This window comes from Palaemon carinicauda, chromosome 11, assembly GCF_036898095.1.
Source record: "Palaemon carinicauda isolate YSFRI2023 chromosome 11, ASM3689809v2, whole genome shotgun sequence".
NCBI lineage: Eukaryota > Metazoa > Arthropoda > Malacostraca > Decapoda > Palaemonidae > Palaemon > Palaemon carinicauda.
Window position 1 is genome coordinate 1,820,888 of NC_090735.1, and position 23,706 is coordinate 1,844,593.

General features: G+C 42.9%; 1 protein-coding gene across 1 annotated transcript in view; it reads left to right on the plus strand.

Moving 5' to 3' along the window:
- The window catches only part of LOC137649930 (non-structural maintenance of chromosomes element 1 homolog), a 42,686-nt gene that overhangs the window by 813 nt on the left and 18,167 nt on the right, over positions 1-23,706 (plus strand). The window contains exons 2-4 of the mRNA XM_068382876.1: positions 2,186-2,303; positions 12,943-13,096; positions 23,364-23,553. Of these exons, the coding sequence (XP_068238977.1) occupies positions 2,186-2,303; positions 12,943-13,096; positions 23,364-23,553 (462 nt within the window). The remainder of the gene's footprint in view (positions 1-2,185; positions 2,304-12,942; positions 13,097-23,363; positions 23,554-23,706) is intronic.

Consider the following 23,706-nt stretch of genomic DNA (forward strand, 5'->3'; position numbering starts at 1 on the left):
ACTTTTTATATATTGGGTAAAACTTATATGGAGAAATTATTTAAAATTCGTATGGAAATATCTATCATTGCTATCATTAGTAATGTCAGCGTGACGTTGGTAAATCTATGTACCATACGTCAACGTTGGTAACACTGTGTATTATTGGTAACGTTGCTAATGTTATCGTTCGCAGTACATTCGTAAGAGAAGTGACACCGTGCAACTTAAAGTTACCCGAATTGGTTCATCTGTTTGTTTCCGATTGAAATGAAGGTCAAATTCGGTTAAATCGCGTTATTTACTATAGGAAAACATATATTTTTTGTTCGAAATCTCACCCTGTAATACAATAAAAAATTACCTGAATTTGACCTCCATTTCAACAGCAAATAAACCGAAAACCCGTTATACCATCCAAAAACTGGGATATGCTCACTTCGCATGCGGAAAAAGTAAATCGTCAAACTTCTGTGTACTGGCGAGTCTGAAACTATTCATTTGCAACGGGAACGAGTGTCATTTTTGAAGAGAGCGTATTTTTTTCTATAAGAAAAAGTTTTTTTCTTAGGTTACATCACCCTGTAATACAGTAAAATAATATCTAATTATTTCTTAGATAATTAGGTTTTTATTTGCAGTGAAAATAAAGAGTCATTTTTTAAGAAAACAAGCTTTTTTCTGTAGGAAACACTTGGTATTTAGTAGAAAAGCTTTTTCCGTCCTTAACTATAATAAAACCCTAATTGCTCATTCCACAAAATAAGCTTTTCAGTTTATATTAAAAAATCTTTTTATTTTTATCCCATTCTACTGTGTAAGCAGTTGGGATAATGCCCTGTTATCAGTCTTTGCAACCTGTTGTGGTTCTGTACATGTTATGTTTAAACTTCTCTCAGATTCATGGGCCAACTTATGGGTAACCATATGATACTTTAATTTCTAGCAAAATACATGAAATATATGTTTTCCTACTCACTTTCTTGTGTTTTATCCATTTCTGACCATATATATTGGGCAAACCAGCCGTTTATGAGTTTTTTCCCCCCTTATAAAAACAATTATTTAGGGCCCCAGTGAGAAACCGTGAGGGGTGTATGTATGATCATGGCCATGCCCCATAACTTCCTTATTTTCAACTATATCGCTAAGGGTATGACAGTCTAGCTCCTTAGCTGCGTTCTTCATGTCACAGGAGACAATTCCACTGGTGTATTGCCCTTGGTCAATGAGAGACTCAGCCAGGAGGAGCTGAAGGACATCAGTAGTTCAGAGTGTGCCTTGTCTTTCGTGATTCTGGATAGTATCAAGTAAAAGTATGACCTCTAATTCTATTTTCCTTTAGTTTTGGCATCATGATGTGGTGGCAGGTTAATGTATTCTTGATACTATTATGGGATCCTGAGTTTGTCTCCATTAGTGTTAATGAGCTTCCTCGTGATTGTCCTTATTCTTCATCGTCAGTCTCTTTTATGAGCCGTAAATGGTACTTGCTGTTCTCTGGGTAGGAGATATGGTTCCCATCATTGTTGTTTTCATGATTCTCTTCTAGGGTGTCTTGTTCTTCGTTGTCCACGTCTTTAGTTGTGCCCTCAATGTCCTTCTCATTGGGTTCTGCATATTCTTCTGTTTCCGCCACAGAATTGGTGTCTATGGCAACTTCACATTTGTTTCTTCGGGTGTGAGCTCATTCCTTCTCAAGACAAGCAAGGCAGGATTGGAGCTCATTTTTCCCTTCTTTTTTCTTGGACAACTGATGCTGCAGAAGGGTCCTCTTAAAGATGTAGGGTGTGGGGTTTCCTGTAACGGAACACACGCAGTAGCAAAGGGATTACTGTATCATATAAAATCCAAATACCTACATTAATACGTTTCCATGTGAAGTACAGTGCGGTAAAGTACAGCAAATAATTGTTATTATTTATGTAGACACCTATGTAAAGTAAAAAAAATACGATGTAATGTGGATTTAAGAAGGTTGAGCAATGTAAAGTTGGTAACCGACGTAAAAAGGGATATTACTGTATACATATGGTATATAATTATTTATTTATTTGTTTGTATATTTCTAAGAGTTACAATTTACGTTAAGGTATAGATGAATTATCACTACAAGCATTGAATTCAGAAGAGAAATTAATGCTGTGATATATTGTAGATTAAGGATTTGTATAAAAAACTCAACTATGTTTAATTTTTTTTTTAGGCAATGGATAACTATGGAGATGCTCATCGTTATTTCCTGCAGTACATAACAGCCAAGAGAATCTTAACTGCATCAGAAGTTAAAAGTGCCTATCAATTTTGCTGCGAAAAGTTTAACAGTAAGTTGGTATTGAGTTTTCTTCATCAGAGTATTACAGTACAGTAGTAAAGTTGGTGTATTATTATTTTTTAAATATTTAACTTAGCCGGTGAGTATATAATAGCTGCAACTCTGTTGCTCGACAGACACATACATAAAAAACTCGTGAGCGATCGCTATGCAGGTTGCGGGTGTGCCCACCAGCGCCAACTGTCGGCCAGATACCACTCTCGATGTAAACAAAACCTTCAATTTCTTCTCTGTCGACGTGTCGACAAGACGTACTTTTACTCGCTGTAGAACCTGGAGTTTTCTCAACATATTTGGTGAAGTACTTCATTTTGGTTTGAGCTTTCGCAGTGCAGGTGTTTTATCTTCATCTTAAATCTTGAACTCGTTTTTGGATAGATTTAATTTTTGATGACAAAGAGAGTATGGACTTTCTTTGACTTTTAAATGGCCGACCCTTCCCTTAGACGGAAGTGTGTTTAGGCTTTTAGCAATTATCTTATCACGTTATAAATTAATTATAGATTTTCCTCTATATATTTTATATCTCACCGCCTTTATTAGGCCTCTTCGATTAACTTTCCATTTATAATAAACATAAAAATAAATTTTAATGATTTGTTTATATGCGACCTTTCCTGAGAGTAGGCGGTCCTAACTTGGAAACCGAAGTTAAACAACGTTGAGCCCTTTCAATCGTAAATAGCTTTTAAAGAGCTAATGATTTAAAACTTTTTAAATGAATATTTTTTAATAGATATTTTATGAAAGATTTTCTTTGAATAGTCTTCGTACTGTTTCAAAGATGAACTAACGTTTAGTTTATTTATGCTACGCAGTTTGCGCTCTATCGTTACGAGAGAGAGAGTATCACGGTTTCACTTTGCAGAAAGAGTAAATCGATTCTGACGTTTTGTTCATTCTTCTTTCAAAGCTTAAATGTTTTTAATTCTATTTTAAAGGAACTTTTTAATTGAAAAACCTTTCAGTTTTTTCCTTTGGTCAAATAACATGTTTTTTTTTGACGAAACGTAATTGGGCTCTTCTCTTAGGTGCGAAATCAAGAGAGAGAGAGAGATAGAGACGGAGGAAGAGAGAGGAGAGAAAACGTTCCGTTCAAGCGGGTAACGTTGTTCTCGAGTTACTCTCGTCCCTAGTCTCTGTACGGGGAGAAAGGATAAAACGTTTTTAGTTTTTTATTCTCGTCCCCAGGCAATGTACGGTGAGAGATTGAAAACGTAGTTTTGAATGAACTAGTGTTTAGTCTCTTCCCCAGCCACTGAATTTTTTATCTTAAAAGATGTTTACTGTTTTTTGCTGGTATTAATGTGCTTGCATTATACGACTGATTTCGCAATTACTACCTTTTGATGAGGGTAGAATTGCGTGCTTCAGGTAGAAATCAGTAAAAGTTTCGATTTCAGTGAAATAAGTGCAAAACAGAAAATCGTAGTGATAAAGTGATATTGCGCAAAGTGTTATCAGTGTTGCGACCGAGGATTCGTCTGTTCGTGCCTGTCGTTCACCTAGTCCGGGACCTCTTGCAAGCTCCCAAGCCCAGGGGAGAAGTAATGTCGTACGACTTATGGGTTCGAGAGGCCTTGATCAGCGAACAGACGTTCCCTCTATGGTATCGGGTGTATCTTACCAAGATCTCCCCTACCATAAGGCGAGAGAGACAATTTTCTCCTCGTCATCCGAAGGCTTTTCGCATAAGAAACCTGAAACAAGGTTTCGAGGCCCTTAAGCGAAAGTCAGTCCTTTCAGGACAGGTCCAGCGTCCTGGTTGTTGCCATTAGGACAGCTCTGACCCTATGCAGTCATCGGAAGACTGCTCGCCACCTAACAAAAGCGTAACACAGACTCTGAGAGTCTTTTTGTTGGCAAGGTTTTGCGGTCACAGACGTTACCCTCGTCTCTTACCGCAACCATTTCCGTTGATCCTTAATGGGTTGTACGGCAAGATATGCAGAATAAGCTTGCCTCCCTTATGGAAGACTATTCTGCCGATAAGTCCGTTGAGCCTAGCCGTTTATTTCATCGAGATCCTGGCTTTCAGCCACCTTAACGTTCCTTTGTGCGTCCTGTTGACGTTGGCGTAGCTAAGTCACGTCAGTCAGGTTGTTTAGAACCACACTCGATGCGGTCTCGTGTGGATTTTCAGCCACATTTGGACGTTAGGCCACTTGCTGATGCTCCTGTTGACGTTCAGGACGTTCGCTAACAATCGGAGTTGACTTGTTTTGACGCTGAGCGTCAACCTCCGCATTCTAGAGTTGTTTTGACTGCTCAGTCTAAGGCGGTCAAAGCAGTCTCGAGTGGACGCTGTGCGTCCTCATGCACCTGTTGTTGTTGACAGTTCACAGACTGTCAAGCAGTTACATGACGTTGCGTCCTGGTCTCTCGCACCTGTTATTGTTGACAGTTCACAGACTGTCAAGCAGTTACATGACGTTGCGTCCTGGTCCGCTACTAATGCACCAGTGCGTGTGAACTCTGCTTGTTAAGCATTGCCACCACGGTAGGTCTCTCCCTTGCTTGAGACTCAGCTATTATCGAACAAGGTTCCTTCAGATGAGGAAGTTGCTGTTCCCCCTCCTACTGATATTCCCTTGAGGACTCTGTCAGACGGAGAGTAGCCTAAAGCTGCTTAGCCCTCTATGGACTTTAAATAAATCATGCTGATTTTTAAGGATCTTTGTCCGGATCTTTTTGTAACTGCTGCTTCTCGTTCGCCTAAACGTCAGAGCTTACACTAGGCCTAGCTACTTCGAAGCCGTTGTTTTATAAGCTAGTGCTCTCTCGCTCTCCTAGAGAGCTTTACGTTTGCTAGGCGACTGGTTTATCACCAGGAGGAGTTTGGGGGATACAGCCTTTGCTTTCCCTTCTTCTACTGGCTTATAGAGCGAGAGTCTGATATGACACGAGAGAAGTTCTTGGCTTGGGAGTTCCTGCCTCTGCCCAGATAGACTTCTCAAACCTCATAGACTCTCCCTGGCGCCTGGCCATGAGACGCTCCAAGATTTTACAGGTCAACTTCACAGCTGTTTTCGAGCCTTTGAAGTTTTGCTGTACAATTATGTCATGCATAAACAAGGTTTTCAGGGATGGCTCCAATGATCTGACAGCCACGTTCTCTGCAGGAACAAGTCCCTCAGGGATGGCTCCATGATTTGGCAGCCATGTTCACTGCAGGAGTACGTAAGAGGCAAGTGCGCTCAATGTGTTCATTGTCAAGACAAACTTCACGATGAAGTCTACCAGGCTGTCTTGACAGCATTTATGGAAGGCGACTGGATGGTCTCTCTCGACCTTCAGGAGGCATACTTCCACATTCCTATACACCCGGATTCCCAACCGTTTCTGAGGTTTGTTTACAGGAATGTGGGGTACCAGTTTCGAGCTATCGGGGATCCGAACCTCCCTGTACTTGGACGACTGGCTTCTCAGAGCATCGTCCAGCCTTCGCTGTCTGCAGGATCTACATTGGACGTTGAGTCTGGCCAGGGAGTTGGGACTTGTGGTCAACCTAAAAGTCCCAACTGATCCCATCCCAGATTATTCTATTTTTGGGGATGGAGATTCGCAGTCAAGCCCTGCTCGAAGTCCAACTAATGCTGAAAAGAAAACGTTTATTCAGTCAGAAGTTGGAACAGTCTCGTAGGGACTCTCTCATCCCTGGAGCAGTTTGTCTCACTAGGGAGACTACCCCTTCTGCCTCTCCGGTTCCATCTAGCCTCTCACTGGAACTAGGACAAGACATTAGAGACGGTATCATTCCCAGTCTCCGAACCAATAAAGGCATGCCTGAAATGGTGGGACAGCAATATCAGTCTGAGAGAGGGACTATCCCTAGCAGTCAAGAACCCAAACCACGTGTTGTCCTCAGACGCGTCAGGTTTGGATTGGGTGCGACCCTGGACGGTTGGGAATGCGCTGGTCTGTGGACCTCAAGTCAGAAGAGCATGCACATCAACGGCAAGGAGCTATTAGCAGTCCACTTGGCCTTGATGATATTAGGAAGCGTCTTCGACTCTAAGTGGTAGAGGTCAACTCAGACAACACCACAACTTTGGCGTACATCTCCAAGCAAGGAGGCACACACTCCTTCACGCTGCTCGAGATTGCAAGGGACCTTCTCTTATGGTCTAGAATTCGAGGCATCTCCCTGTTGACGAGATTCATCCAGGGGGACTTGAACGTCTTGGCAGACTGTCTCAGTCGGAGGGGTCAGGTGATACCCACGGAATGGACCCTCCACAAGGACGTGGGCAAGAGTCTTTGGGCTTCTTGGGGTCAACCAACCATAGACCTCTTTGCCTCCTCGTTGACCAAAAGGTTACCAATCTTTTGCTCTCCAGTCCTAGATACAGAAGCAATTTACATAGACGCGTTTCTACTGGATTGGTCTTTTATGGACTTATATGCATTCCCACCATTCAAGATAGTCAACAAGGTACTGCAGAAGTTCGCCTCTCACGGAGGGACAAGGTTGACGTTGGTTGCTACCCTCTGGCCCGCGAGAGAGTGGTTCACCGTGGTACTTCAATGGCTGGTAGACTTTCCAAGAAGTCTTCCTCTAAGGGTAGATCTATTACGTCAGCCCCACGTAAAGAATGTCCATCAAAGCCTCCCCGCTCTTCGTCTGACTTCCTTCACACTATCGAAAGACTCTCAAGAGCTAGAGGTTTTTCGAAGGAGGCAGTCAGTGCGATTGCAAGAGTTAGGAGAGCTTCTACCATTAGAGTATACCAGTCGAAGTGGGAAGTCTTTCGAGACTGGTGCAAGTCAGCATCTGTGTCCTCGTCCAGTACCTCTGTAGCCCAAATCGCAGATTTTCTTTTACATCTGAGAAAGGTCCGCTCCCTTTCAGCTCCCACGATTAAGGGCTACAGGAGCATGTTGGCTTCGGTCTTTCGACATAGAGGCTTAGATCTTTCCAACAATAAAGATCTCCAAGATCTTCTTAAGTCTGTCGAGACCTCTAAGGAACGTCGTTTGGCAACTCCTGGATGGAACTTAGACGTGGTCCTAAGGTTCCTGATGTCAGACAGGTTTGAGCCATTACATTCAGCCTCCCTGAAGGATCTCACCCTCAAGACACTTTTCCTAGTGTGCTTGGCTTCGGCTAAAAGGGTCAGTGAACTTCATGCCTTCAGTAAGAACATCGGCTTTTCTACAGAAAAAAGCCACTTGTTCACTTCAACTTGGTTTCCTGGCCAAAAATGAACTGCCTTCTCGTCCTTGGCCTAAATCTTTTGATATTCCTTGCTTATCAGAGATCGTAGGCAACGAACTGGAAAGAGTATTATGTCCTGTTAGAGCTCTTAAGTTCGATTTAACTCGTACTAAGTCATTACGAGGGGAAATCTGAGGCATTATGGTGCTCAGTTAAGAGACCTTCATTGCCTATGTCAAAGAATTCTTTGTCATATTTTATCAGATTTTTTTAATACGAGAAGCTCATTCTCACTTGAATGAGAAAGACCGATGTTTGCTTAAGGTTAAGACGCACGAAGTTAGAGATATATCAACCTCCGTGGCCTTCAAGCAAAATAAATCTCTGCAAAGTATTATGGACGCGACTTCTTGGAGAAACAAGTCAGTGTTCGCGTCATTTTACTTAAAAGATGTCCAGACTCTTTACGAGGACTGCTACACACTGGGTCCATTCGTTGCAGCGAGTGCAGTAGTGGGTGAGGGTTCTACCACTACACTTCCCTAATTCCAATATCCTTTTAATCTGTCTCTTGAAATGTTTTTAATATTGTTTTATGGGTTGTTCGGAAGGCTAAGAAGCCTTTCGCATCCTGATTGATTTGGCGGGTGGTCAAAGTCATTTCTTGAGAGCGCCCAGATTAGTGGTTTGATGAGGTCCTGTTGTATGGGTTGCAGCCCTTGATACTTCAGCTCCTGGGAGTCTGTCAGCATCCTAAGAGGATCGCTGGGCTCCGTGAGAAAGACAGACTTACAAGGCAGAGTAATCGTCTAAGTCAACTTCCTCACCAGGTACCTATTTATTTTGGTTTTGTTATATTGATAACTGCCAAAATGAAAAAACTCTTAGCTTATACGCTGTAAACATAATTAACTCTGGTCTCTACCCACCTCCTTGGGTGTGAATCAGCTATTATATATTCACCGGCTAAGTTAAATATTTAAAAATGATATTTTAATTATAAAATAGATTTTTGAATATACTTACCCGGTGAATATATAAATTAAACGACCCTCCCTTCCTCCCCAATAGAGACGCAGTGGGATGAGAAGAAATTGAAGGTTTTGTTTACATCGAGAGTGGTATCTGGCCGACAGTTGGCGCTGGTGGGCACACCCGCAACCTGCATAGCGATCGCTCGCGAGTTTTTTATGTATGTGTCTGTCGAGCAACAGAGTTGCAGCTATTATATATTCACCGGGTAAGTATATTCAAAAATTTATTTTATAATTAAAATATCATATTATTATTATTATTATTATTATTATTATTGTTAGCTAAGTTACAACCTTAGTTGGAAAAGCAGGATGCTATTAGGCATATAAGGGTGATGGTTACATAGGTAGGTGAAAAAAGGAAAAAGAAGTGATGGAGGAAGAAAGAGAAATGAAGAAAAGTAATATGAACATGAGGTCCACAACTCTTTACGATATGCTACCCTACTTTGATATACTTAACTCATACCTCTGCCACATTAACAATTCTTTGTAAATAGACTGGTCTGACTAGGCATGCACCAGAAGTAGAGGTTTAAAAGTTTTGATTAGTGCCCAAGCCCCCTCTCCACCCAAGCTAGGACCAAGGAGGCCCAGGCAATGGCTGGTGATGAATCAGCAGATAGACCTATAGGCTCCCCCCCCCCATCCTTAGCTCACAAGGATGGTGAGGATGCAGCGACCAAAGAAACTATCGAGTTTGATCAGGAATTGAATCCCAGTCTGGCAATCACCAGGCATGGACTCTACCATCAGGCCACCTTGAGGCTAAGCACGAGGACTACCAATGGTTGAATAATTCTACTTATTTGTTTTTTATTATTAGCAGACAGTAAAGTATACAGACTTTATATGAAATGGTAAAGCTGTACAGGTAGTATGCCATTGTATTTTATTATGGTTGGAGTAATTGTGAACTGTAGTATAATTTACCCTATATTTTTTTCTAATTACAGGTCTTTAGATTTTTATTGTGCTTTAAAGAAGTTATTATCGTTTTTTATTGCTTTTACCTATTCCTCAACCTTAAATGAGAATAATAATGCTCTTGTATCTTACCTTTGTCTATTGTATTGTCAATGTAATTCAAACAGAAGTAAATCTCGCCTAAAGATTTTGTCTGCTTGTTGGGTCCTCTTGCCCAGATTTAAAATCAAGGGTTGGCGCTAAGTGTTCATATAACATTGATTTTTCTGGGGCCAATCTACTTAAATGCAGTGCAGTGAGTGGTGTCAGCATCCAGTAGAGTTAGTCTGTGTGCTACATCTGACTGCCGCCCTCTAACCACTACAGTGTTTGCAAATAGTCCATAAAGAAATTGATAACAAAAGAAATTGCTTGGTTATTAGCACGCATTCATCACGTGAGCTCCAGTCTCCATAATATAATCACTCCTAGAGTTGCCAATTCCTCACGCTCTAGAAGAGATCCTTGTCCTCTAAGGTACAGTAGTCACAGTCTCTTGGTGATGCAAGCTCATCGACTCACGAGTGCCCTTTATTGGTGCTCGCAATAGAGTGGTCGCCTATTCCCCATCACAGACGGCTGTCGCCTGTTAGCATGTGTGGACTGGTGCTTGCTAGCTTAAGTATATGAACTACTACAATGGATAAATTTTCTCTTGGTCACTCACACTCCACAGCGCTCGTGTGTTCCCCTGCTCACTCACATGTATTCCACAATATATGCTCTCCATGGGATAGGCCCCCTTCATACGACATGAGCTCTTTATATGACAGGTGTTCACCTGGTCGTGCACTCCTCTATAAAAAAGCTCACTCCCCGGAGCTTATGTGCCATTTGAAAGAAATTCAATAGAGCGCGTACATGTATCACAGGCAACCCACCCTCCAGTCCAAATGAGTACAGTTCCTTGTGTTCATTTCCTTATTAAGAAGGATATATCAGTGGATGCTGGATTACCTGAGCCCTCCTCATTTTCACAATCAACCGTTAGCTAGATCATTGAGTCAGGAAGACTTGTCTGCAAGAACACACGGCTGTTCTCGCACTAGGGAACATTCCTACGAGAATGTTGGGTTACCCATTCAGGATCATGAACCATGTGTTCAGTTTTGATCAAGTTAATACCTTCTGAGGAGGGGTTATCCTAAGAGGGGCCTACACATAACAGACAGTCAATGCAGGGACAGGATCACGGTACATATCACATTTCTCCACTGACCATCTTCTCAATTTTGCCCTCTCCTGGAACTTAAACCCCTGGAGTAGGATGTCACTTGAGTCCTCGGGTCTCTCAACCATGCTCTGTCCAAGCCCTTGGGGAGGGTGTTAGATAGGTATCTGACCTTCTTCTTACTAGCATTAGCCTCAGGGAGATGCATAGGCTAGCTGTATGGCATTTCATATATCATGAATTATTTTAAAAGATGGAAGAAGGTCCCCTTCATCTTTCTTTCAGAGTTCATGGCCAAGGCTCAGAACCCAGCCGTTCACGACTCTAGATTTGAGTCTTTCTCCACATCACCTCTTTAGGAAGTGACGAGCAGGGATCAGAAGGACTTGCTTCTTTGTTCTTTGAGGGCACTACGATGCTACCTAAAGAGAACTCAAAGCTTTAGATCAGAGCTTCAAAGACTCTGAACACTGGAAGGGTAAAGAGATTCAAGAACACTATTCCTTTCTGGCTTTGTGAGATCGTCAGACGTGTACCCTACAACCAGCGAGAGGATGGAAGAACCATTTTGGGCTCAAGGACACAAATTCAGGGGTATTGAATCCATTCTAGCATTGAGGAATAACCAGTCAGTAGTGCAGGTTTTGAAGGCAGTAGTCTGGAAACACCAGACAATCTTCACCTCCCACAACCTTTAGGAGTGGTGATACCTTTACCCTGGGTCCAGTGGTAATACCCTTATCCTGGGTCCAGTGGTGATACCTTTACCCCTGGTCCAGGGTGATACCTTTACCTTTGATCAAGTGGTGATATCTCTACCTTGGGTCCAGTGTTGATACCTTTATCCTGGGTCTAATGGTAGCTGTTCAACAGGTTGTGTAGCAAAACTAGCTCCCTCATGGGACAAGAAGCATCTTGTCCAAGAAAGTGATTGTGACCTAAGTTTAGAAGGACAGTTAGAATGATGAGCTTTCCCTTCTCCTTTCTTCCCTTCCCTTGGGGTAGCAGTGGTCGTGCTGTCATGTGCTGGACCAGACACCAGGTGTAAGTCAGCCTCATGATCGAGCAACTTTCCTCTTCAGGCAAGTATAGTTATGAAGTATCTCCGTCATCCTCTCAGACAGGGGAGGAATGTATGCAAACTCTTTACCTATAAATGACCATACATTCAGGCAACTATCCACTACATAGATACCCAGAAGTTTCTTCCATGACTGTCTACCAGTCACCTGGTAGAGACCTAGCCTATCACTTGTGACATTTTCCTGCCCAGGTCATTAGGAGATTCACAGGAGTATTCACTTCAGCTCCTTGATAAATGCTGGGGAAGTGAACCAGCTAATTTTGGTTCAGAAGACTTCATACCTTCTAAGCATAATTCTCATGTTAAACAATTCTCCTGTTAAACGATGATGGTTTGCATTCATGTAGAAACAAATTGCAAATTTTTATAACTCTGTTTTTCCTAATTTTTCAAACCTGAATCCTTTAACTTACCACAAGTCCTAGCTCTAAGGTCAAAAGTAATATTATTGCTGACTGTCAGGTGGGCAGGGCTTACCCTCCACTTCCCAGGAACTACAATAAATTAGTTAAGAGTTTGAAGGCCAATGCAGCAGAGCTGAATTCTTACAACTATTAATCTTTTAAGCATCTTTCCCCCAAATGACCTCACTGCTTCCTTACTGTCACACCATTCACCATCAAAATATTCCCCGCCGTTATCCTTACATTAAGGAATATCACATTCAAGGCGTTATTGAGTAGATTGCGGTAAATATGATACTGTATCATATGGGTGACGCCTAATAGATTGAAGAACTCAGGTTTATATTGTTAAGAAAAATACAAATTACTTAAAAAAAAAATGTTTCTTATTGGTTGGTTGTTAACTAATGACTTGTCATCTCATCTGCCAGATGAGAAATAACTTTTTTCTATTATGATAGTTAAGTTTTACAAAGTTCTTTGAAGGTTAGCAATGAATTTTTGGTCATTATTAAATTAGGTCACTTAAGTTTTACAAAGTTCTTTGAAGGTTAGCAATGAATTTTTGGTCATTATTAAATTAGGTCGCTTAAGTTTTACAAAGTTCTTTGAAGGTTAGTAATGAATTTTTGGTCATTATTAAATTAGGTCGCTTAAGTTTTACAAAGTTCTTTGAAGGTTAGCAATGAATTTTTGGTCATTATTAAATTAGGTCACTTGTTTGAAAATTAGGTCACTGCATTTTTCTCGTTTAGTTATTATGATGAGTACTTTTGAAAATTTGATTTAACCAAACTTTTAAATCTTTCAGTTGGGAAAAGCTGTGACTTGAAAACATTTGTCATGACTATAAATCAGCATATAGCAGTCATGGGATTAACTATAAAGAAATATGCTCAAGAAGACTTTGATAACAGCACCCAATGTTTTCTTCTTATGAATACTTGGAATAATGAAGCAACCAGGTTAGTTACTCCTATTTACTTTTGAATTACACTATTTGTGACTGATGATCAAGTTTGTCCATGCATTTCATATAAACTGTTAACCCTTTTACCCGTAGGCTATTTGGAACTTTCCAACCCTTAACCCCCAGGCATTTTTTTTTTTTTTTTCAAGCACATTTTGCAATATATATTTTTCAATATTAAACTTAGCCGGTGATTATATAAGCTGCAGCTCTGCTGCCCGACAGAAAAACTCTATGTTCAAAATACGCCAGCGATCGCTATGCAGGTAGGGGGTGTACAGTACATCAACAGCGCCATCTGTCGAGCAGGTACTCAGTACTCAATGTAAACACAGAACTCAATTTTCTCTCTGTCGTGCCACCGGCAAGACCTACTAAATTCGCTGTTGCTTACTGGATTGGTTTTCACATATTTGGTGAAGTACACATTTCTAGTTTTGAGCTTTCGCTTTGCAGACGTTATCTTCAATACATCCTTGCATTCTTTTATTGATTTTGGATTATTTGTTGACGACTTTGGATAGATTTTGAATTCCCCTTTGACTACTTCAAAATGGCTGACCCTTCTCAAGTCCCTAAGTTTAGGAAATGTAATGCCAGGGACTGTTCAAGGCGTCTTCCGAAGGCCTCTATCGATCCTCACACCGTTTGTCCCAATTGTCGGGATAAGGCCTGTCAATTGGAAGATCGATGTGAGGAATGCGTTGGGCTTTCGGAATTCGATTTCATCGAATTCCAGAAATACACACGTAGGCTAGAGAGAGATAGAGTCAGGAGAAGTTCATCTCGCTCCGTTGATATTTCCTCTCCTCATGCCCCACAACCTATTCCTTCCCCTGTAGTGGTTGCTCCTGATCCCCCTTCTAGCACTCAACAACCTTCGATGGCAGATATGATGCGTGCCATCCAGGCTCTGGGTGAGAGAGTCGAGTCATTGGCGAGTGACCGTAACCAACTCATGGCAGACGTCAAGGAGTTGAAGTGTAAGAGTGCTGTGGGTAGTGACAAAGTGAGTGGTAGTGTTGCGGAAAGTGTTATAGATAGTGTTGCGCTTGAGGGTTCGTCTGTTCGTGCCTGTCGTCCTCCCAGTCCGGGACCTCTTGCAAGCTCCCAAGCCCAGAGGAGAAGCAATGTCGTACGACTAAAGGGTTTGAGAGGCTTTAATCAGCGAACAGACGTTCCCTCCGTGGTTTCGGGCGTATCTAACCAAGATCGCCCCACCCACACGAAGACGAGAAAGCCCATTTATTCCTCGTCTGCGGAAGAGGTTTCTCGAAAGAAACCATGGACCAAGGTCTCGCGGCCTCTTAAGCGTAAGTCGGTCCCTTCCGCGCAAGTCCAACGGCCCAGTTGTAGCCACTGGGTCAGTTCGGACTCGCTGCAGTCTTCAGATGACTGCACACCTCCTAAGAGAGGCAAAGCGGTACCGCATCAGGCAGTAACACCGTCTGTTGCCGCACCTGCTACTGTAGACCCTAAGTGGTCGTTGCTGCAGTCCATGCAGACACAGTTAACGTCATTAATGCAGGACTTTCGTGCGGAGAAGGTTGACGCTGCACCAACCTCTAGCCTACAACCACCCACGGTTGTGCGTCCAGTGGACGCTGAGGCTACCTTCTCCCGCACTCCAGCTGTGAGAGTCCCGCCACCCATGCGTTCCAGTGTACCCTGCCAGCCGCATTTTGACGTTCAGCGACGCACAGAACCTTCCGTTGACGTTCGCGAGTTACAACAACAACCTAAGTTGTTTTGTTTTGACGCGGTGTGTCAACCTCCGCAACCCAGTGTGGTTACCACTACTCGCCCACAGCAGACTAGACAGTCAGGAGTAGACGTTTTGCGCCCCCGCGCTGCTATGGTTGTTGCCAGTTCACAGACTGGGCAACAGTTCCATGACATTGCGTCCGGTTCAGCCACGCATGCACCCGTGCTGCCGGACTCAGCTGACCAGCCGATTCCTACTCCTTTGCCGCTTCCTCCTCAGTTTTCAGATGATGGACTCTCTGATGATGACGACGCTGCACACATTGACGACCCGCATACGGACATCGACGAACCCAAGACCACGCAACCCTCCTTGGACTTTAGGAAAGTTCTTGCACTGTTCAGGGAGATGTATCCTGATCAGTTTATTTCTGCGGCCCCACGCTCTCCTCCATCTGAGTTCGCTTTAGGCACGCAGTCATCCGCGCCTGCCTTTACGAAGCTCGTCCTCGCCCGCTCGTCTAAGAGAGCTTTACGGGTGTTGGGAGAATGGATGTAGTCCAAAAAGCACCTTGGGAAGACAGCATTCACGTTTCCCCCTGCGAGACTCTCTTCCAGATCGAGCGTCTGGTATGCCACGGGAGAAGTTCTCGGCTTGGGAGTTCCTGCCTCTGCCCAGGGCGACTTCTCAAGTCTAGTAGACTCTCCCCACAGGCTAGCCATGAGACGCTCTAAGATTTGTTGGTCTCCTTCAGACTTAGACCATCTGTTAAAAGGAGTGTTCAGAGCCTTCGAGGTTTTTAACTTTTTGGATTGGTGTCTGGGAGCGTTGAGCAGGAAGACCTCCCCTTCTGACAAGGAAACTTCCATGCTCATTATGTCCTGCATGGACAAGGCCATACGTGACGGATCCAGTGAGCTTGCGGCTTCGTTCGTTTCCGGGGTCCTCAAGAAACGGGAAAACCTTTGCTCGTTCCTGTCAGCTGGAGTAACACAGTGTCAGAGATCGGAACTTCTTTTTGCTCCTCTCTCAAAGTGCCTCTTCCCAGAGGAATTGATAAAGGAGATTGCTACCTCCTTGATTCAGAAGGACACCCATGACCTGGTTGCGTCCTCTGCCCGCAAAGCCACCCCTTTGCCTACCGTATCTAGACCCAGGATGGACACTCCAGCGTCCAGATTCATTCCGCCCTTTCGTGGCAGAGCCTCCAGCAGAGGAGGTGCTCGTGCCGAAGGGAGACGCGGGAAGAAGAAAGGTACCAAGTCCTTTAAAGGCAGAGTCTGACTGCTACCTTCTTCAGACAGCAGTGGGAGCCAGACTCAAGAACTTCTGGCAGATCTGGGAGAAAAGGGGCGCAGATGCACAATCTGTGAAGTTGCTAAGAGATGGGTACAAGATCCCGTTTGTCCGCAAACCCCCTCTAGCAACGTCTCCCATCGATCTCTCTCCCAGGTACAAAGAGGAAGACAAGAGGCTAGCCTTGAAGCAGGAGGTGTCTCTCTTGCTACAAAAGGGAGTGGTAGTCAAAGTCCGGGACTATCAATCCCCGGGCTTCTACAACCGTCTCTTCTTAGTGGTAAAGAAGACAGGAGGGTGGAGACCGGTGCTAGACGTCAGTGCGCTGAATGTCTTTGTCACAAAGCAGACGTTCGCCATGGAGGCCACAAAGTCAGTTCTAGCAGCGGTCAGAAAGGAAGACTGGATGGTCTCTTTAGACCTAAGGGACGCATACTTTCACGTCCCCATCCACCCAGAATCCCAACCTTTGCTGAGATTCGTTTACGACAAGGTTGTCTACCAATTTCGAGCCCTGTGCTTTGGCCTAAGCACGGCTCCTCTTGTTTTTACGAGGCTGATGAGGAATATAGCCAAATTCCTGCATTTAGCGGATATCAGAGCCTCCCTCTATTTAGACGACTGGCTTCTAAGAGCGTCTTCCAGTCGTCGCTGTCTGGAGAATCTAAAGTGGACTCTAGATCTGATCAAGGAATTGGGTCTCCTGGTCAATATGGAAAAGTCCCAACTGGTCCCATCCCAAACTATAGTTTACTTAGGGATGGAGATTCACAGTCAAGCTTTTCGGGCTTTTCCGTCGAACCCCAGAACAAGTCAAGCCCAGGAATGCATCCAGAACATGCTAAAGAAGAAACGTTGTTCAGTCAGACAGTGGATGAGTCTGATAGGGACGCTATCATCCCTGGAACAGTTCGTTTCGTTAGGGAGACTACACCTCCGTCCCCTGCAATTTCATCTAGCTGTTTACTGGGAAAAGGACAAGACGCTAGAAGCGGTCTCGATCCCCATTTCCGAGAATATGAAGTCAACACTGACTTGGTGGAAGGACAGTATCAACCTCAGAGAGGGTCTGCCCCTGACTGTTCAGACCCCCAACCACATTCTCTTCTCGGACGCATCGGACACGGGCTGGGGTGCGACACTAGACGGTCGGGAATGCTCGGGAACGTGGAACTCGAATCAAAGAGCGTTACACATCAACTGCAAGGAGCTACTGGCAGTTCATCTGGCCTTGAAAAGCTTCAAGTCCCTCCTTCAAGGCAAAGTGGTGGAGGTGAACTCGGACAACACCACGGCCTTGGCGTACATCTCCAAGCAAGGAGGGACCCATTCTATGACGTTGTACGAGATCGCAAGGGACCTCCTCACCTGGTCAAGAGATCTAAACCTCTCTCTAGTAACGAGGTTCATACAAGGCAATATGAATGTCATGGCGGATTGCCTCAGTCGGAAGGGTCAAATCATCCCAACAGAATGGACCCTTCACAAAGATGTGTGCAAGAGACTATGGGCCACATGGGGCCAACCTACCATAGATCTCTTCGCAACTTCAAGGACCAAGAGGCTCCCAATATATTGCTCACCGATCCCGGACCCAGCAGCAGTTCATATAGATGCCTTTCTGCTGGATTGGTCCCATCTAGACCTTTATGCATTCCCCCCGTTCAAGATTGTCAACAAGGTACTGCAGAAGTTCGCCTCTCACGAAGGGACAAGGTTGACGTTGGTTGCTCCCCTCTGGCCCGCGAGAGAATGGTTCACCGAGGTACTTCAATGGCTGGTGGACGTACCCAGAACTCTTCCTCTAAGAGTGGACCTTCTACGTCAGCCACACGTAAAGAAGGTACACCCAGATCTCCACGCTCTTCGTCTGACTGCCTTCAGACTATCGAAAGACTCTCGAGAGCTAGAGGCTTTTCGAAGGAGGCAGCCAGGGCGATTGCTAGAGCAAGGAGGACATCCACTCTTAGAGTCTACCAGTCGAAGTGGGAAGTCTTCCGAAACTGGTGCAAGTCGGTATCAGTATCCTCAACCAGTACCTCTGTAACCCAAATAGCTGACTTCCTATTATACCTGAGGAAGGAAAGATCTCTTTCAGCTCCCACGATCAAAGGTTACAGAAGCATGTTGGCAGCAGTCTTCCGTCACAGAGGCTTAGATCTTTCTAACAACAAAGATCTACAGGACCTCCTTAAGTCTTTTGAGACCTCGAAGGAGAGTCGTTTGGCTACACCGGGTTGGGATTTAGACGTGGTACTAAGATTCCTTATGTCAGAAAGGTTCGAGCCACTACAATCAGCCTCCTTTAAAGATCTCACTTTAAAGACTCTTTTCCTCGTTTGCCTAGCAACAGCTAAAAGAGTCAGTGAGATACACGCCTTCAGCAAGAACATCGGATTTTCATCTGAAACGGCTACATGTTCTTTACAGCTTGGTTTTCTAGCCAAAAACGAGCTACTTTCTCGTCCTTGGCCGAAATCGTTTGATATTCCAAGCCTTTCAAATTTGGTTGGAAATGAACTAGAAAGAGTCTTATGCCCTGTGAGAGCTCTTAAGTTCTATTTAAGACGAACTAAACCTTTACGAGGACAGTCAGAAGCTTTATGGTGTGCTATTAAGAAACCTTCTTTACCTATGTCAAAGAATGCAGTTTCCTATTATATCAGACTGTTGATACGAGAAGCTCATTCACATCTGAATGAGGAAGACCATGCTTTGCTGAAGGTAAGGACACATGAAGTTAGAGCTGTCGCAACTGCAGTGGCCTTTAAACAAAATAGATCTCTGCAGAGTATAATGGACGCAACCTATTGGAGAAGCAAGTCAGTGTTCGCGTCTTTTTATCTTAAAGATGTCCAGTCTCTTTACGAGAACTGCTACACCCTGGGACCATTCGTAGCAGCGAGTGCAGTAGTGGGTGAGGGCTCAACCACTACATACCCCTAATTCCATAACCTTTTTAATCTTTCTCTTGAAATGTTTTTTATTGTTGTTTTTTGGGTTGTCCGGAAGGCTAAGAAGCCTTTCGCATCCTGGTTGATTTGGCGGGTGGTCAAATTCTTTTCTTGAGAAGCGCCTAGATTAGAGGTTTTGATGAGGTCCTTTAGTATGGGTTGCAACCCTTGATACTTCAGCTCCTAGGAGTCGCTCAGCATCCTAAGAGGATCGCGAGGCTCAGTAAGGAAGACGTACTTAAAAAAGGCAGAGTAATTGTTCAAGTCGACTTCCTTTCCAGGTACTTATTTATTTTATGTTTGTTATTTTGAATAACTGCTAAAATGAAATACAAAATACTTAGCTCATAATAATGTAAACAATTAATGCTGGTCTCTACCCACCCCCCTGGGTGTGAATCAGCTTATATAATCACCGGCTAAGTTTAATATTGAAAAATGTTATTTTTATTAATAAAATAAATTTTTGAATATACTTACCCGATGATCATAAATTAAAGGACCCACCCTTCCTCCCCAATAGAGACCCAGTGGACCGAGGAGAAAATTGAGTTCTGTGTTTACATTGAGTACTGAGTACCTGCTCGACAGATGGCGCTGTTGATGTACACCCCCTACCTGCATAGCGATCGCTGGCGTATTTTGAACGTAGAGTTTTTCTGTCGGGCAGCAGAGCTGCAGCTTATACAATCACCGGGTAAGTATATTCAAAAATTTATTTTATTATTAAAAATAACATTTTTTAAATTGCTCTAACAGCCTTAATTTTTGTCATAGAGAGGTCAGGTTGGTCTCATTCTTTTGGAAAATGTCTGAAGTTTCTCATAAAGTTATAAAAAATATACAAAAAAAAATGTAAATAGCAGTTTTTTGCAAGGACGTACCAGTACGTCCATGGGGGTAAAGGGATGAGTTTTGTGAAAGGATTAATGTAGGTCTTCTTCCAAGTGAATGACTTACACTATGATACCTTGAAATATGATACCCGAGTGTATACCAAAGTCTTCAGGAGGTACAACTGTCTGTACAACACCCACACCGCAGATACAGTATGTCTTAAAACGAATTACTGTTTTCCCTGTATCCACAATATGTACCTACAGTAAATATTTCTTTAATGCTACCTATTTCTTCACGAATACCGACCATTGTCTTTCAATGGGAGTATGACTTTAGCAAAGTTTGAACGGCTGTTAAAGTTTTAATGAGATAGTTGTAGCTACAGGCAAGTGGCAGGTAAGCCATGCCGCTATGTCAGTCAGCTAGACATTCACTTTTGAATTCGGCCACAAGCTGTGCGGACATATTCTTGCTGCCTCCTCAATTTTAGCCGTATTAACTATTTGTCTTTTCTCTTTGTAGTAAAATAAAGAAGTGTGCTGTTATGCCAATGTGTTCGGGTAAACCCGAGAAAAGATGCGTCAGGTTTGTGGCGAAACCTGCCATTTATGCCGTGGGTATGACTGTTCACAGTCAACCTTTTTTGATGAGTGCAGGTAGTGGCCCCCTCTGCAGTAGGTGGAGTTTGACAAGAAGAGGAAGAAAAGTGCTAAGAGGGACTTCGGTATCAAAAATGGCGAGTTTTAAGCTGCTGCTGAAGACGCTGTACTGTAATTACTTCATTTCTTCTGGAGATGCTCAGGCTGTTATGTCTCCCGCTAATTCCTCCAGAGGTGAGTCCTCTGAAGGAATTTGTGTTGAGGGAGGAGACCTCGACTCGCTCTTCGGGTGTTCCCCAGGAGAAGCAGCACTGTAGTATTGCCTTCCCCGTAATGCCATTGCCTGTGCCTTGAAACTACCGTCACTTTACGGACCAAAGATAACGACCATGTCCTGGACTTGAGGAAATTGTGTCATGCCTTGGACATTGTTGGTGCTCGGTCGGCTGGAAAGCTAAAGGTTTTGGCTGCCGCCAGAACTTCTGAGGCTTTTCTTGCTGTGTTTTCCTGGGCACCTGCTCCACCTATGGAGGCACTGGTTGATGTAGCACCTGTTGGTATTGTCATATCTGCTGTTAGATAGGGCCCTGTGTTTTCTCCCTCCACAGGATTGTTGTTTACCTCCAAGATCTCAGCCCTGAAGACTGGCAAGAAGTGTGTGCATTCCTTTCCTATTCTAGCATTTCCTCCTATTCTGCTTTGTCTATGGCTAGCCTTTAGACTGCTTTTGACCCAAAGACGAAGAATGCATCAAAGTTCAGGAAGACAGATCTGCAGGAGTCGTGTAAAACTATGTCCGATATCTCCTCACACGTAAGAGAAGCAGCTTGGCATTCATAGCTGACGTGATTGTATAATTACTTGCTTTGCGAGTAAAGTACATTATATTTATCAATTTGAAGAGATCTTTCAGAGGGTTAACTGTGTTTGGCCAAACTTTATGAAAGAAGCTATCCATTTCAGCTATTAAGGGTATTTAGTTTCTTGTATCATACTGTATTTAAACATTTAGGTTTGAATTTACCTGTTTTTAGCACTATTGAAAATGTATTTAGCTCCTTTATTATTGAAAACTTCTGGTAGCCAGAGGAATATTTGGGAATCTAAATGTATTACATTTTTAAAAAAAGATTCATATGGTGAACCTTTGGAAAATCTTTCTATTAAAGATTTCACAGGTAAAGCTTTTTCTTTTGGTATTATCATCAACAAAACTCATTAGTGAACTACATGATCTTTCTTGTAATTTTGGGTTTGGGGAACATGGGAGGATCTTGTCGCTTTTGCCTGCTTTCAGAGCTAAGAATGATTTTAAAACAAAGCGTTTACCACAAATTTCTCAAATTCCATCTTTGGAAATGGAAGTTAAACAACTGCATTAGAGTACAGTATAGATATCTCAGTCAAGTGAGGGCTGGTATGTATGTTTTGGCCAAAACTGCAGATATTTAGGGTAATGTTCTTAACTGTAGTAGGGCTAGGTTTTCAGATCTTCATTTGTCCAAAAAACTATATCTTTTATCGTTAAAAGATTGGTCACAGAGGCTCACTAGGAGTTGTATCCAAGTCAGAGAAAAGACTTATCGGTTAGAGTGCATGGTATTAGAGGTGCAGCTACATTGCTGAAATTGTGTAAGAATCTATTTGGAAAGAGTTTAAGCTGTAGCTCAGGGCATACCAATTGGTATTTTCTAAACATTATCTCAAAGATCCTGGTTCTGTTACCAAGAATACTGTGCTTTAGGTGCCCTAGCATTAGCTGTTGGGGATGTGGTTTCATAAAAGTTGGGTATCCTTTAGTTTATTAATTGATTATATTAATTACTTTTAGCAGTATGTAGAAACACAATATTTAACGTTTAATTACCTTATAACATTAACTGTAATGGTTTACTACTGAGGCAAAATTATAAGAGGTGAGTCTGGTGTATAAATTTAGAACTTTAAATTTCCTACCTCTTTCCTTTCTGACCTACCTCCATCAGAATGTATGTATCAGCAATATGAACATCAGGGAAGGTTCATAGCAATAAAATGATTAATGATTTCAAGAGAATAGGATATTAGTTGCAATAAACAGAAATCTAACTGCAGCAAAATGAGCAGAATTAACGTGCTGCCCAGTGGAAATTCAACTCTGTTGCCTTAATGTTCAGACCATACATAATTCAATGGAATGTTAATGGTCTTAAAACCCATTTACATCTAGGGGAAATTCAAAGACTATTAAAAAATTATGACCCTTATAACGGTTTTCATTGGGAATGAAATGTAAACCCGTTACCATACATCTCCTTGACGGCCACAACTGTGTTCTAACGCTCATATTCGCTTTGCTTGGGCCGTGAACCTCTTGGTTAATGAGGAGGAAGGATGCCCATCTCTCGCATAATCCCAAGGAAAGTTTTCAGCCTGTTGAAGGGTCCTTCACTCACCATAGTATGAGATGCTATTGTAAAGAATGTAGGGTTTATATACAATGTGGGAACAAATCACAAATATGGAAGTCATTTGTATTTTTCTAACTATACAATTGTAGTTCTTTATACATACTTTTACCGCCATCACCTAACCCCCAGGGGAAAGTCCTGACTGCGATCAAAGTGAGGGGGGCCGGGGTCAATGCTTTTCCCTGCTACCACTGGTTAACAACCGAGCAGTTGTTAACACCTCGTTAAAAGTTTTTATAGCCTTATGTCAGATAGTACTGATTTCTTCTCCTGTTGTAAAGAACTACAGGTTTGCGTATTTAGGAAAAATACCAATTACTTCTAAATTTGTGATATTTGTATTGCAGATCCAAACCTTTATGTATTTTTTTATGCAAAATTCCATTCGGTAAGCATGAAATATTGGTTTACATTTCAGACATGCTTCAGTATTTACGGACCAAGAACTTAGTTATATTCGGAAATTGGTTGATGCACTTGTAAATTCTGGAGGCACGATAAGTTCAACAGAAGCAACGAATTTGGCCTCCCATGTGGTGCCTAAGATGAAGATTGCTGATGGAGAAGCCTTTATTGACCGTCTCACTAAAAACCGATGGCTTTTCAAGGTAAGTGTTGCGTAACGTTTAGTTGTGCCTATGCCTATACAGGTGGTCGTTGACTTACGACCTTTGCGACTAGTTAGTTTAGCCTCAGGGAAACAGGAATGAGAAAGTTCAAGTTTTCCATTACTCTGTTTACTGTCAAAAACATCAGCCAAA